Below are 16606 nucleotides of genomic sequence, written 5' to 3'. Positions count from 1 at the left end.
TGAATGATAAAATTTCAAGAAATGGTTCAATGGTTAAAAAAATGATTAAACTGCAACCACAATCAGTTCCATTTTGGAAGAAATAGTTAAATATTCAAGCAAAAAATGAAATCTTGTGAAGGTTTTTGAATTTTCAACAGAATAGTTCAATTTTCAAAAAAGATAACCTTACAAAAAATGATTGAGTTTTCAAACTAGAAAAATAAATTTTAAAATAAATAGTTAAATTCTTATATCTCAAAAATAATATATCTAAAAATATATATATAATAGTTGATATTTCATTTTCAAGTCACAGTTGAATTTATTGAAAAAATAGTAGAATTTTCCACTAAAATAATAGATTTTCAAGTAATCATACATTAAAAAAAATAAATTGTTCACAAAGTAGTTTAACTTTTAGTCAAGTAATTGAATTTTCAACGAAAGAAGACGAATTTCTAAGAAAAAAAGTAATATTTGATATGTTCACCAAAAAATATTTTAATTTAAAAATCAAAACAGTTAAGGCCACCCAAAAAGTAGAATTTCTTAACATAAGAGTTAAATTTTCAACCAAGAAAGGTTTTTCATTAATATAGAAAAAAATGTCAGCCAAAATCTTGAATTTTCAAGACAAAAAGGCAAAATTTCTACTAAATAGTTGAATTTTCAAATCGAAAATATTTATTTAAAAAATTTTATTCAGTAAGTTTAATTTTCGGTCAAAATTGGTTAATTTACATCCCAAGAAGACGAATCTTTGAAAAAATATGTACATTTTCAACAAAAAAGATGAATTTTCAATTATGAAAATTTTTTCATTTATGAGTACAAAAAGTTCAATCAAGTTGTTTAATTTTAAGCCAAAAATACAATTAATATAAAAAAATAGTTAAATTTTTTATAAAAAAATATTAACTTTCAACCAGAAAGGTTATTTGCAGCTAAATAATTGAATTTCTTAACAAAATGTTAAACTCTTTAACAAATAAAGGCGAATTTTCTAGAAAATAGGGGAATTTTGAAGCCAAAAGTAAGATGAATTTTAAACCAAGAAAGGTTTTTACTAAAGAGTGAAAAAAATGTCAAGCAAATTGTTTAATTTTTAAGCTAAAAACTTTAATCCTCCACAAAGAATTGTAGTGTTCTACGTGATTACATGCATTTTTAAAAGAAATGTTAATTTTCAAACAAATGTAGCTAAATTATCTACCAAAACAATAAAATTTTCATCCAAAAGACAAGTCCCCAACAAAATAGTTGAATTTTAAATCCAAAAATATAAATATTTTACAAAATTGTTGAATTTTCGACAAAAATATTAATTCGAAACAAAAACTTTAATTTGCAACCAAATAGTTGAATTTGAAACTAAAAACGATTTAATTTAAACTAAAAACGGAGTAGATGAATTTGCAGTTCAAAAAAATTATTTCCAATAACAAAAAAAAAAAATAATTTGTGATAAAATAGCTAAATCTTCAACCAGAGATAGATCTTAAACGAAAAAATGAATTTTAAACAAAGTTGTGTAACTTTTGACCAAGTAATTGAATTTTTATTCAAGAAGATTTCTTCCCTAATACAAATTTACAACAAACAAAATACATTTTTATTAAACCAAAAAGTGAAATTTTCTTCTAAAAACGAAAAATTTGTAATTAAAAATGGATTAATTAAAATGTCAGTTCAGAGAACTAAGTCTCAACTAAAAAACTAATTATTAACAAAAATGTGAAATTATCAACCTATAAAATAAATAGTTAATGAAGAAGTTCAAGTTTCCATACAATGCTTGAATTTTCAACCAAAAGATATAAATTGTCAATGAAAAATTCAAAGGTTCCATTTTTAACTATAAAGAATATTTTCATGGTCCGAGAACATTTTTTTTGTCTCGATAAAATTTACTCAAAGCAAATGTAGTCTCTTCAATCTAGCACATTTTTTTGAGGCAAGAAATATTTTCTCGTATCAAGAAAATATTATATCATCGGTATTCATAAGAATGTTTTGTTATTTAATATTAATTTTTTTCGCGTAGTTAAATTATCAACGAAGAAAGATGAATTTCGAATGACGCATTTGATAGGTGAATTTGTAACTAATAAAGGTTAATTCGAGTGTTCCTTTAATTCAGTTTACAAAAAATTGAAAAAATGAGAAAAAGGTGAAGTTTCTTGCATACAGGGAAGAAACCTGTTCGCCGCGCGCGCCTGTTGGATTTAAAAGTTAAAGTCAAACAATCGACAACTAAAATCCAGTGATTGTGGATTCTCTTTTGCTAAACCTTCTTCGGTTCTAGCGAACACATTCTCATCACGTGTCTCGCTAGAAAAAACTTCAAAAGCGACATTTTATACATAATTTGTCGATCCCTTTTTAGCAAACAACTTTTGTTAATACTTTTTTTCGCATCTTTTGCGGTTTTTCCAAATTTTTTTCGAGTGTTATGTTTTAAGATTAATACGAAAACGACGCGTCATATCAAAAGTTATTCATAACAAATGTATAGATCTTCTTTTTCCGAAAACTTACCCATTTATTGCAAATGAAGTCCACAAATCTACCATTAAATCTATGATATAATTATCGTTGCGGGATGCTAGTGGTGAATAGACACCAGAAAAAATATATAAGAGTTCATCTGCGTGATTCACGCCAATATTGTTTTTTATATCATAATCTATTTCAGCGTAACTTGTTTGTCCATGATAATCAAATAAGTAAGAGTAGATTGGACTTTTGGCTATTTTGGCCATTTTTTCCAGTAAGATCCAGTTTGGAAAGATGAATTGACTGTCACCAGCAAATTTAGTAAACATTTTCAAAAGCTGTATTAATATATAAAATACTATTAGTTGAATGAGAAATTTACATAAAATAATAGGGGAACTCCATGCCGAATGAACAAAATCGAAACATTTATACCGCCGATTTCTTTAGATCTACACCACTTGTTACACATATGAAAAGAAAAATCAATTTTAGATATTATGTTCGAAATTTTTTATAGGTCAAAGAGTTATCGCATTTTGAATGCTTTTTACTTTTTAATATTTTCTCTAAAGAAAACTGAAAGGTTTTTATAATAAATTGAACCCTTTATCTAGGTTTTCATGAAATTGATGAAAACTATACAAATCTATATTTTGCTATTTTATTTTTAAAATATTCAAAATCGAATTTCTAAAAATTGCCCCATTCTATTTTTAGAGGATTTTTTTCGATACTCTAAATAGTACTCTTTTGAAAATAATAAATAGTAGGCGCTTATGTAATTCAGAATTTTTTCGAAACATTTCTGAGGTGAAAGATTGCTTTTCTTAAATTCAATATTTATATTTTTGTTAACCGATACATACAGTTTGAAAAAATAAATGAGTTTTAACAAAAATTAAAAAAAATGTAGTTATTTTTTAAGCTCATTAATTACTTAGCACAAGTTAAATGTGTCACAAATTTTCATAAATTATTTCTGTTTATTATATAAATTGTACTAGCGTAGTAAGTTACAATTTTTTAAATAATTATATATCAAATATAAAAAGATTAAATAAACAACGTTACAAAACCTGTTTTTTAGAAAATTTAAGTTTATTTAAAAACTATTTTCAAATTAAGAATCATAATTAGAAATAAAATATAAAGATTGTAAAATTATAAGGCAAGTCACTAAATACAATATCTTTTGAAAATACATTTAACTCATTAGCTTAAAAAATCACTAAATTCACTTTATTTATACTTTATTTATAAACAATTATTTATTTTAGAAAATTCTTAATAAAAAGTAATATTAGGAAAGTAAAATTCAGTTTTCCAAGTTCATTTAACCAAAATGTATAAATTAAATTAATTGATTAAAAACCAAGCCAAAAAAACAAAATCTTTCAGATAATTGTTTCTCATTTGTGATTCTGGTATGACGCTTCACAATATTAAATTTAAAAATGGAATCAGATAAAATTTATTTAAATGTTATTTGAAATATTAATTAATATATTTACCTTTACTTCATTCATAGATGAGACTGATCCGTTGAAATAGTAACTTTGTATGGCTTTATTAAAATTTGATAAATCTTCAGGTTTGAAAAAACGATTGGATGTACCATTTACACATCTGCCAAGTACATTTAGTTTTGTCTGAGAAGTAGAGTTCGCGTAAAAGGCTATGAGGAAAAATAATGAAAAGGTTAATTTTCTAGACAAAAAATAAGCAATTTGAAAATTCATTGCTGACTTTTTTTACCATTTTACTGATTTTGTACTGCATTACTGATTAATATTTTTGATTCCTGACTTTTTTTTACTGTTTACTTATTTTTTACTCAATTACGGATTAATAACTTTAAATTGAAAGCCATTGACATTAAAAATTTTTGGATAAGGTGAAATTTTGTAAAAAGGAAAATTTTTAAATAGAATGAAAAGGAAATGAATTGATATCACTTCCGAACAAAAGCGTATAAAATTGAAAAATTATATATCAGAAGGTCTCAAAATTTAAAATTTTGAGCCCAAATGTTCAAAATTGAAAAAAATAATTACAAAGGTGTTTGAATCGTATTATTTCTAATTCAAGACGTTAAATATTGCACAATTTTAGTTTGAATTGAAGAATCTAAAAATGTAATGATTTCAGATTAAAATTTTGAAAATAGGATAATTTCAAAACATTGTCAATTAAATATTTTCAGATTAGAATGTTGAAAATTGCGTTACTAAAAATTGCAAGGAATTGTCACGTTACAAATGATCAAATTTTATTATATTCGGCGAGTATTTGATTAGAAAAAATAATATATTGTGTTGAAATGTTAGGAAATGGTTAATAATATCTAAGGGGACGTTTGTTTGGTCTACTTGATCTTCATATTTTGTTTGGATAGTTTGATATAATTATTTTTTTATTTTGAAGAATATCCAAAATTTATTAAAAAATTAAAAAAGCATTTTTATACTAAACCCGTTTAAAATTTGATTTTTTTAAATTAAATTTAAATCGTTAGAAAATGAAAACTTTTTGAATGGATGAATACGTTTGCAAAATTTAATTAATTACGAAAATGTAATTACAAAATTAACACTTATAATCGCGAAAAATAGAAACTTTAGCGTTCAACATGAAAATTCAGATCAATAAAGTTGAAATCGTTAAAAAGTAAAGAAACTATTTAATTACTACGGTACAAAATTTATTAAGTTCAATATTTATACCTTTGATTTTTAATGGCGCGAGTTTTAACTTCTCAATATCAAATCGTTTTATTTTGTATACTTCATTTCGAAATGCTCTTCATTGTTGAACTCTTCTAATAAAATATAATCAAGTTTTGAATGACTGAGTATTCAAAATATTTACAATAAAATTTAACAATAGTTAAAATTTAAAAATTTTTCTGAGTTGAGTTTGAAATTTTCAATATTTTTAAATAAAAAATCCCACCTCTTATCATTTCCTTACTCACCCAATATAATTTTCCTTGCTTCCCCAACCTTAATTTCAATCATTTCCGCTAATTTACTTATTTTTCCTCCCCTCATTTCCCTTCACTTTAGTCTAGGGTCCCCTTTTCAAACTTCTTCTGCCCTTACTTCCAACTCTCTTTGTGTCCACAGCTAAGCCGATCGTCTCCCTGCTTATAGGCCAGTCAACGAAGGATTTTAAATGGAAATAATTTATAACAATGAACTTAGTTGTCAGGAAGCTTCCTTAGGGGGTCTTGAAACACCTCCCAAAATTCAGTAAATTGGGGGGGGGGGCGTTCGAGTCGCCATCTTCCAATATGGCGGATGATTTCATGTATTTAGATTTTCCTTGGAAACGGCTGTTTTTACAGCAAAAATAGTTATGTAATAAAACACTCTAAATTTTCTTCTGAATAAAAAAGGTTATATGAAATATTGCCATAAAGTGAATAGTTTGCCTGAAAAATTGAAAATATTGAACATTTTTGGAAGTTCATTATTTTTGCATTTATGAGCGATTGCCTCAGTGAAAACAAGTGCAGTTTATTGTTTCGAGCTTGGCTGAAGGTGATCTACCGTGCAATATCGATAATTTCGTTGTAGCTATATTATTTATTTAATACTGTAAATTATTTTGATCATTTTCAACGCCTAATTTGAAGAAGTTGCTTTCACTCCTCCAAGTAGGGACTTTGTCATTTACTTTCCTCATGTCTTAACAACGCATCTGGAAATTTTCGAAATTTTAAATTAATTTTTTGATATTAAAAACCGCCTTTTTCTGAACCTGTGTCAAAACTCTCGGAAAATCCGAGTTGAGTCTGGGGGAGTGAAGTAATAACGATGTATTTACTGCAGGCCCACTTTTTTCTTCAAACGGTAGCAAACATAATGCACCCATCGTAAATAATCTCAACTCCTTCCATATGCCTGGGACCCTTCAAACTGCATTTCCCAGGGCATGGAGCGACCACGTTCATGTGGCCACAGGCGACTATCGGCGTCCCTCTTCCGCCAAATCAAATATGCGAGGGCAAGCGAGAGAGTAACGGACTTGTTAGTACAGTCAAGCACAGTAATTTCTATTTTTGTAAGAGAACCTTTCTTCTCCCGCTAAAATTTCATGTCTATCGAACGCGTTTTTTGTATCAGAAAAAAATCATATCATTACTAATTTTTTCATGAAGTATTGCAAAGGTGCTCCAATGATCGTATCAAAATTCAGTAACGATCGAATTAAAATTAAGCTTATAATCAAGCTCTAAAGTGAATTTAAACCTTTCGTTCGACACGCCTTCAAAATAGTTGTGGCTTCACATCTACTGTTATTTGTATACAAAGTCAATCTAACAAGAACAGAAAATTATTAACATTCCATGAAATAATTCAGATTAATACCATTCTTCGGCCCCTAGTTCTGTATGCGTGGATGGCACCTGGCCACGGATTAAAGAAAGGGACCAGCGGTTGGCAGTAAAAATAAAACACCCCCCTCCCCTGCTTTCTGTCACCCAAAAATCCTTACTTTTTTTACATTTTTCAGTCTGCTAAGCACAAAATTTTTTTACATAAACGTCTTCACGCTTATTAACGTAGAACACTATCAGCTTTTAAGTGACTGATTTTTTGTTGCGCTAGCATTTTTTTTGACTGAGTTGTTAAGCTTCAAAGGCAGATACCTATAGTTTTACTAAACAGATGACATCGAGATCTCATTTTAGGCTGTTCATTATCTTTAACTTTGTAACTAATGGGAAAAGCGCGAACAATTCCGGTTCTCTTCGATAACATGAAATTGTGTACAATCTGATTTACATTTATTTGGGGCAACATTCTCTTGATCATATTTCTCATCCTAAAAGTATTTGAATAAATGCAAAATAATAAGGAAGTTCTTCTTTTTTCATAGATTAAGTAATATTTTTTTTAAAGCAACAAACAAATTTATATTTTGTAAAAAAACACGCTTGAAAACTTTTTCATGCAATTTGTTGTATTGCCGTCGGGAAAAATACTTTTACTCATTATTAAATTTTAATTACAAACAATACAATCTATTCTTTTTCTCTTCCTATAGACCTTTCGTGATATAATTTTTTTTCAATACATTATTTTCCTTTCATATCTATTTATATCACTTTTATTTAAGTTCATTAAAAAGCATTTATCTGTTGAAGGTCCTTGAAGTATTGATCTGAATTATTTCATGGAATGTTAATAATTTTTTGTTCTTGTTAGATTGTCTTCGAAATTATTATTTTACAAATGAGTTTCTATATAAACAACAGTAGATGTGAAGCCAGAAGTATTTTGAAGGCGTGTTGAACAAAAGGTTTAAATTCGATTCAGAGCTTGATTATAAGCTTAATTTTAATTCGATCATTACTGAATTTTGATACGATCATTGCACCACCTTTGGAATGCTTCGTGCAAAAATCAGTAATGATATGATTTTTTTCTGATAGAAAAAACGCGTTTCATAGACGTGAAATGTTAGCGGGAGATGAATGGAGATACAAAAATGGTTATTTTATTATCATCCCCTTGAAGTATTGATCTGAATTATTTCATGGAATGTTAATAATTTTCTGTTCTTGTTAGATTATCTTCGAAATTATTATTTTACAAATGACTTTCTATATAAACAATAATAGATGTGAAGCCAGAAGTATTTTCGAGGCGAGTCGAACAAAAGATTTAAATTCACTTCAGAGCTTGATTGTAAGCTTAATTTGAATCCGATCATTACTGAATTTTGATAAGATCATTGGAGCACCTTTGGAATGCTTCATGTAAAAATCAGTAATGATATGATTTTTTTCTGATACAAAAAACGCGTTTAATAGACGTGAAATGTTAGCGGGAGAAGAAAGGTTTTCTTACAAAAATAGAAACGACTGTGCTTGACTGTACTAACAAGCCCGTTACTCTCTCGCTCGCCTTTGCGTATTTGCTTTGGCGGAAGAGGGACGCCGATAGTCGCCTGTAGCCACATGACCGTGGTCGCTTCATGCCCTGGGAAATGCAGTTCGAAGGGTCCTAGGCATATGGAAGGAGTTGATGAGATTATTTACGATGGGTGCATTATGTTTGCTACCGTTTAAAAAAAAAAGTAGACCTGCAGTAAATACATCGTTATTACTTCACCCCCCAGGCTCAACTCGGATTTTACGAGAGTTTTGATACAGGTTCAAAAAAAGGCGGTTGTTAATATCAAAAAATTAATTTAAAATTTCGAAAATTTGCAGATGCGTTGTTAAGACATATGGAAAGGTAAATGACAAAGTCCCTACTTCGAGAAATGAAAGCAACTTCTTCAAATTAAGCGTTGAAAATGATCAAAATAATTTTCAGTATTAAATAAATAATATAGCTACAACGAAACTATCGATATTGCACGGTAGCTTACCTTCAGCCAAGCTCGAAACAATAAACTGCACTCGTTTTCACTGAGACAATCGCTCATAAATGCAAGAATAATGAACTTCCGAAAATGTTCAATCTTTTCAATTTTTCAGGCAAACTATTCACTTTATGGCAATATTTTATATAACCTTTCTTATTCAGAAGAAAATTTAGAGTGTTTTATTATATTACTATTTTTGCTCTAAAAACAACTGTTTCCAAGGAAAATCTAAAAACATAAAATCACCCGCCATATTGGATAATGGCGGCTCGAGCGCCCCCCCTCCCAAATTTACTGAATTTTGGGAGATGTTTCAAGACCCCTTAAGGAAGCTTTGTGACAACTAAGTTCATTGTTATAAATTATTTCCATTTAAGCCTCCTCATTCAGCTTCGTTGACTGGCCTATTACTCTTCTAAAATTCCCTTCCCTTAATTTCCCTTACTGTTCTTACTTCTTCTATCCTAATTTCCTCTCAGTAGCCCTACTTTCCCTACTCTAATTTCCTCTCACTTTTCCTTCTCTTATTTATCCTAATTTCCCCTCATCTTCTCCACTACTCCTCTCACAAAAACATTCCCCCTTTATTCCTCTTCCTGCTCTTCCCTTTTTTCTTCTCACTTCGTCTATTTTCCCTTCCCTAATTTCCCCTCATTTCGCCATCTTGGAAAAAAGTAAGATGGATATTTGACCGAAACTATAAGGGTTTCAATGTCCTTGGCTACGAAACCATAAAAATTAAAGCATTTTAAAATTAGGATCTTGAATGAATTCAAAGATTATTACTATTATTAAAAATAATACCTAAAAGATTTTTTAAAACTTACGGCACGTAACATACAGTCCTTCATCGAACACAGTACCACTTATAAAAGGATAATCCCTGATTTTATTTTTGTTTATTAAATTCTGTGGACTATCAGTTAAAAACGAATCTTCCGATTCCACTTCATTTGTGGGTATCCATAATATTTCAGGAAAATCCAAAACATTGTATGTAGTTAAATTTACTAATTTATGAAAATCCGTTTTTCGGAAGCAATCAATTAGATCTTGAGATTTGTTTGTCGGGCATCTAATGTGTCTGGCAATGTAATTTACGTCTTTTTTGAAGAGGCTTCGGTCACGATATCCCCAAGGAACCAACGCGTTTCCGCTATGAATAATATACTGATGAAAGAGTCCTGGAAAGATACAAAATTTATGTTTGAAATATTGCTTGTATTATTATAAAGCATCTACGTTTGAAACAAAGTTTAATTTAGTAATAATTTGTTAGCGTCCGCATGAAAAGCATCTTCATGGTTGGTATGAATTTACGTATAGGGGCATATAGCCGGATAAATTTCCGGTGTGGCGAGTGCCATTAACACATTCGGTAAATATTTTTTCTTTAAAAATAAAATATTCATACTTCTGGGTGCTTTCCAGCCATGAATATAGTGCTAAAAGATTCAGCATAGATCTCAGCTTTATACCTCACTCTAACCTGAAAATATTAATTTTTGATTTGTCAACATGAGAAATAGTAGGCGGGAAATGGCATATGATGCAGACGGAATACTAGAGGCTTTCAGAGACTATTTTTAGAGACAATTCGGAGATGAAGTTATAGGACACCACAACTGCGATGTTGAACACGATGCAATGGAAAGTTCAATTGGGAAAGTCTGTGTCACTGAGGTTAGGGATATAATTAAGAACTTGAAAAACGGTTAGCCTGCCGGGGTAGACGGTATTAACGCTGAAATACTTAAACACGGTGGCGCGTGCATACCACATAGACTGTGCGAATTGATAAATTTATGTTTCGAGATGGGAGACCTCCCGGACGATTGGAAAAAAGCGATTATCGTACCAATATACAAGAGAAAGGGAGATAAAAGCGACTGCAATAATTACAGAGGGATTAGCTTATTAAGCACCGTAAGTAAAATATATTCAAAAATACTTATTCGTAGGGTAATGCAAAATAACAGAAGCAAAGATTTGGGAAGTCCAAAGTGGGTTTATGCCAGGATGGTCATGTACGCATCAAATATTTAGCTTAAGGCACATAACAGAAAGAAGTTTGAGAGTGGGAAAAAAAGTTTTCTGTGCATTTGTTGACCTAGAAAAAGTTTTTGATAAGGTAGATAGAAGTAAACTTTGGGAAGTCCTGAAAGAGTATGGAGTCAATGGATGGATCCTACAAGCTATACAAACAATATATACAGGTAGCAAAACAAATGTAAGAGTGAATGGGAAACTGAGTGACTGTTTCGATTTTATTCAAGGAGTTAGACAAGGATGCGTTATGTCTTCATGGTTATTTATATTATTTATGGACAAGTGTTTAAGAATGGCTCTCTTCGACGAAGAGGGTGTGGATCTCGAAACAATAAGGGTACGTGGGTTAGCGTTCGCAGATGATAAGGTTGTTATGGCAGAGTCTATCGAAGACCTACAAAGAATGTTGAATAAACTAGATGCAAGCATGAAGAGCATGGGCCTCAAAATTAACGCAAATAAAACAAAAACTATGGTGTTTGACGGAAAGAGTGAGAAAACACTATGCAATATTTTATTAAATGATGAGAGAATTGAACAAGTTGATAAGTTCGTATACATTGGTAGCTTATTTACTAGGGACGGAAAGGTAGATGAGGAATTAGATAGACGAATAAATGAAGGTAAGAAGGTTATTGGTAGAGCAGGTCCCCTTATCAGAAGTAAAAATATATCAAATAAAGCTAAAATAACAATACATAATTCTATATTTGTACCGACTGTACTATACGGTAGCGAGACATGGACTTATCAAGAAAAAGATAAGAGTTAAATTAACACAATTGACATGAGATTCATGCGCATAATATGCGGGAAAACCCTGATGGACAAAGTAAGTAACGAGATAATTCTAAAGGAATCTGGTGCAGAAGAGACACCAGTAGACACATAGGAAAGAAATCGGTTAAGATGGTTCGGACATGTTGAGAGAATGCCAAATGAACGACTAACGAAACAAGTGTAGCAAGGCAAAGTAAATGGCAGCGTGCCAAGAGGTAGACTGCGGAAAGAATGGTTAGAATGTGTGAATGAGATCCTAGTTAGAAGAGACATAAGAAGTCACAGAAACACGAGAGCCTGCATGAATAAATTCATGGACATAAAAGAAGCTAGAGAAGTATGCCAGGATAGGAAAGTTTGGCGGCAAATAGTTAATAAAAAGAGTGTCAGTAGAGTGAATGACGCCTGAAACAAAAGACCTTGGCTACTAATGGACCCAACTGGGGAACCTTACATAACAACTTCGTGAGGTTCTTCGCTTGGGGTGATTGCTAGAGAGATTGATCAGCAACCTGGGTCGTAGCAGTGTCGCGGAACGGACGTGTTATTTACTTAAATAGCACGAGAATTCTGGATCAATCTGAACATTCTCTATCCCTTCCACACACTACTCCTTTCCCCTACCGAGTGAGTCACGCCTATCACGAAAGGGAAATGGCTTAATGGTGTAATAATAATAACAATAATAATAATAATAATGCTTAAAAAAATTGAGTATCTCTTAAATTAGAACCAGAAATAATGGCCCTTTTCATGCCCACATTTGATTAATTTTTTTTTTTTTTTTTACATAAAAGAAATTTAATATAATACAATCACAGTACGCCCCGGGTTAGCCAAACGTTGCATATAATTTTGATCTTTAATTACAGATCAAAATAATACACTTTTGCGGAACTAAAATTAGCTTTTAGACTTCTTGCATAATATAATAAAAATACACATAAATGATGAATAAATGTATTATCAACTGAAAAATAAATTTTTTTAACAAAAGCAAATACATTTTAAATAAAAAACTAAGTAGTTGGCTGTTCGATAGAAAATAAGTTTTTAAGCAACAGTATTAATTTTCTAACGATTAATACGAGTTTTTAATTAAGCAGTCGATTTTTTTACTAATTAGAAAATAAATGTTTACCAAAAATGTAATGTACATATTTTTAATTAAAAAATTAATTTTTTACTGGAAAAAGTTTTTAACAACATAGTTTAATTATTAATCTAAGAAATGCATTTTAAACTACAGTAATAAATCTTCAAAGAATAAATTGCAACGTAATTGTGGAATTTTCAAACCTAATTGCCGAAATCTCTACGAAAAAGTTAAATTTTGAACCCAGAAGCATAAAATTTTAACTACAAGGTTCATGTTTAAAGACAAAGTTCATTTTAAACTAAATAGTTATATTTTTTACAAAAATACTTACATTTTAAAACTTAAGAGAATCAATCATCGAAAGAAACAATTTTACTTTTAACCAAAAAGAATGACATTCTAACCAGATTCAAAAAGTTGTTGTGATAATCTTTTAGGGCTGTCTAAAATCAACATTTTTCTTCTCTTCAAGTTTTTTCACATCGTGCGCTATGTTGTATATTATTTTGAATTTTGAAATTGTCATAAAACTGATAATTTTTATTTCGTCGAAAAAAAATCATTAGGATAAATTGTTTGAATTTCCAAGTACTACCAATAGCCGTACATAGGATTTCTAAATCTTGAAATAAAATAATCACAGAAATGTTCAAAGTGCTGTAACTTTTCGGATTTTTATCCAAAATAGTTAACTAAGAAACTCGTCCTTTCTTTCCACGCCCTAAAAATATTAACCAAAGCAAAAATCAAATCCTGGTAGTCTTTCAGAAGTTATCCGGAATACAATGACAACGAAAAGCAAAGACAAAGACAAAGACAAAGACAAAGACAAAGACAAAGACAAAGACAGTCACAATAACCGCAGACAGACGGATAGAAACTGACGTAAAAACTATTTTTTCTGACTCAGGGGGCCTCAAAACGTCGACATTTGATGGAATCCGCGAAGGTTATTTTTTTTACATAAAACTAGTACCTCCTTATTAGGATGAGAATGTAAAAATATAAATTTCCAAGCAAACAGTTGAATTTTCTATAAAATTAATTGAATTTTTATGCCAAAAAGACAAATTTTCTACAAAATAATAGATTCAATAATAGCCGCATCTGATTGGCTATTCAAGTCTTCGTTTTTAACACCCGGGACGACGGAAAGCCAAATCGGATTGGTATTACATCTATTGTCCCTATTGATGTTATTAGGATATTTCAAGGTTTATATTATTTCTCTGTTTTCTTAAAAAAGTATTCTGTGTTTTTGCGATGATGGTTGTTTTGTTAAATAAAATGTTATGTCTTGTTTCGATATAATGATCAGCGAATACTGATTTCGTGAAATTGTTTAGATTCACTTCACTCTCATGTTCTCTTACAAGTTAGTTTAGCGCTCTTCCGGTTTTTTCAATATAGACTTTGCCAAAAGAGCAAGAGATTCTGTTTGCTTGAGCATCATTGAGAGGGGCCTTTTTGTCTTTAGGATTGTTTAGAAGTTGTTCTATTTCTGCAGGTGGTTTAAGTTTGGTTTGGACATTGTGTTTGATGATAATTCTTCCAATTTGTTCTGTGACACCTTGTATGTAGGGTAGGTTAGTGGTCATCTTTCTCTCTGTTTATTTCGTAGATTGTGCTGACTTGTTTTTTTAGTTTATATTATTGCTTTATTAATTTTTTTATGTAATCATTTTGTATTAGGTCGTGTTTAACGTTTTTGAATCCATTTTTTCTGTTATCTTTATCTGTTATGGAGATAGCTCTGTATACAAGGGAGAATCAGAAAACTTGTGTAGTTTATCTATTCCATGTCTCCAGATGACAAAAGTGTCATCAACGTAACGGCACAAAAATTGGATATTAAGCTTGCATTGGTTAAAGACTTTAATTTCTCAATTTTCCATAAAGATGTTGGCTATTGCAGGTGAGATTAGAGATTCCATTGCTGCTCCTGTTGTTTGTTCGTAGAATTGGTTATTGAAAGAAAAGTAATTATTATTGATACAGTGTTATATTAAAGGTATGTTATCGGAGGAGAAGTTTGCAAACGATTTAATATTATCAATTGTATCAGATATAGGTTTTTTTGTAAAGAGAGATAATAAGTGGAAACTCACTAGGATTTGTTGGGGTTAAATGTGAATCTGTTGTATCTTTTTGATAAATTCAGAAGAGTTTTGGATGTGGGAGTTTCCTATCAAAGGATTCAGTTCTTTAGTGAGATTGTGGATTTTCGGAAGTCCGTAAAGTCTTGGAGAGATGCGATTATTTATTAAGTTAGATATTGCTGTGCTGTCAAGTTTAGAGGCTTTTGGAAGGGGTGTTTTTTTGCTGACTATTGTTTTGTAGATTTTTTTAAATTTCTTATATGTATAGTCAGATATAAGGTATTCATTATCACTGTTGTGTTGCCTTTGTCTGTGGGTAACATTACGCTCACTTCATTTCGATCTATTTCTTAAATTGCAGTTTTTCATGTTTTGTTAAGTTTGAGGAAAGAAGTTGGACTTAGCATAGGATTTTTTCCGTCCAACATGTTATGCCATTCGCTTTTTCGGAGGGAAGGGAATATATTGTAGATTCCAAATGACTGATTATTTCTTCTCTCGGGATTTTGGAGTGAGGTACTAAAAAATTATGTCCTTGAGATAAGGCTGAAATCATTTCATTGCTGAGAGAATGGTCAGATATCTTTTTTTACTATGTAGGTGGTGTGTGCCTTACTGGAAGTAATTTGTCAAATTTTATTCTTTGTTTTCGAGTGGAAAGATTTTTAATCTGTTGGAATTGGTACAACGATCTTCGGTTCGATACACACCAAATGTCAAATCTGATGGTGTTTGATAAGAAAAGGTTAAGTTTTGATAACTGTTTAGAGGTAGTGTACCAGACAAATTTGATTGCTGTATCCATTCTTTCAAGAGAAGCATACTTTTATAATGTAAAATTGATTTAGATTTAGATGTTCCCAAATGTTTTTTCAATCGTAAGAATTTTGGCACGATTTTTTTTCCCTGCATCGTTTCAAGAAAGCTAAAGATGTTATTAGCTCAGCTTGAGAAGACCTGCACTCACTAAAAGAGTTAGTTTTAGTGAGAAAACTCTCCTCGCACAGTACTTTAATAATATGCAAAACTACAAACGTTGCCGACGAGTCGTAAACGTTGCAGTTCACTTCTTCAGGCCTAACCTGAGACCTAACCTGATTTTCAACTAAAAACGTACGTTCTAACGAAATTGTACTAATTTTCCAAAAAGCAATAAAATTTTTAACTGATTCAGAAAACATCTATGCAATAATAGTAAATTCTTAACTAAAAATATAATGGTGGGCTTATAAACTATTCAAGTAATTTTGTAATAAAAGAAAAAACGAATATCCAACCACGTAAGTTAATTTTTTTTCTCAAAGTGTTTATGTCATTTTCCGGACAGTGTAGTAGTAGTTTAAATAGTGCATAGGCTGTGTTTCAATTTAAATGATTTAAGTTAATTAATTCATAGATTACTATTAATCTATTAATTCATTTATTTATTTTACCTCTAGATGAATTTGAAAGTGCGTGATAAGTGACAGAAGCCCCACCAGCACTTTCACCGAATAAAGTAACTCGATTTTTGTCTCCACCAAAGACTTGGATATTTTTTTGAACCCATTTGAGTGCAAGAACTTGATCCTTCAATCCAAAGTTTCCTGGTGCAACTGAATCGCCAGTTGAGAGGAATCCGAGAAGTCCTAATCGGTAATTTATTGTTACAAGTACAATATCTTGGTCCATGAGATAAAGAGGTCCATAATAATCGAGATTGGCACTCTCTGTGTGA

General features: G+C 30.5%; 1 protein-coding gene and 1 long non-coding RNA gene across 2 annotated transcripts in view; one reads left to right on the top strand and one right to left on the bottom strand.

Moving 5' to 3' along the window:
- Window positions 1–16606, bottom strand: part of LOC117180555 (esterase FE4-like) — a 23756-nt gene that overhangs the window by 427 nt on the left and 6723 nt on the right. The window contains exons 3-6 of the mRNA XM_033373050.1: window positions 16323–16602; window positions 9690–10046; window positions 3993–4156; window positions 2521–2816 (exon numbers count right to left, since the gene is read on the bottom strand). Of these exons, the coding sequence (XP_033228941.1) occupies window positions 2521–2816; window positions 3993–4156; window positions 9690–10046; window positions 16323–16602 (1097 nt within the window). The remainder of the gene's footprint in view (window positions 1–2520; window positions 2817–3992; window positions 4157–9689; window positions 10047–16322; window positions 16603–16606) is intronic.
- On the top strand, window positions 15304–15996 carry LOC117180109. The gene is made up of 3 exons (XR_004468005.1): window positions 15304–15405; window positions 15490–15659; window positions 15738–15996. It is a non-coding gene; the product is annotated as an uncharacterized LOC117180109 (long non-coding RNA).

The sequence above is a fragment of the Belonocnema kinseyi genome, chromosome 9, assembly GCF_010883055.1.
Source record: "Belonocnema kinseyi isolate 2016_QV_RU_SX_M_011 chromosome 9, B_treatae_v1, whole genome shotgun sequence".
Classification (NCBI taxonomy): Eukaryota; Metazoa; Arthropoda; class Insecta; order Hymenoptera; family Cynipidae; genus Belonocnema; species Belonocnema kinseyi.
This window is presented reverse-complemented; position numbering and strand designations above follow the sequence as displayed.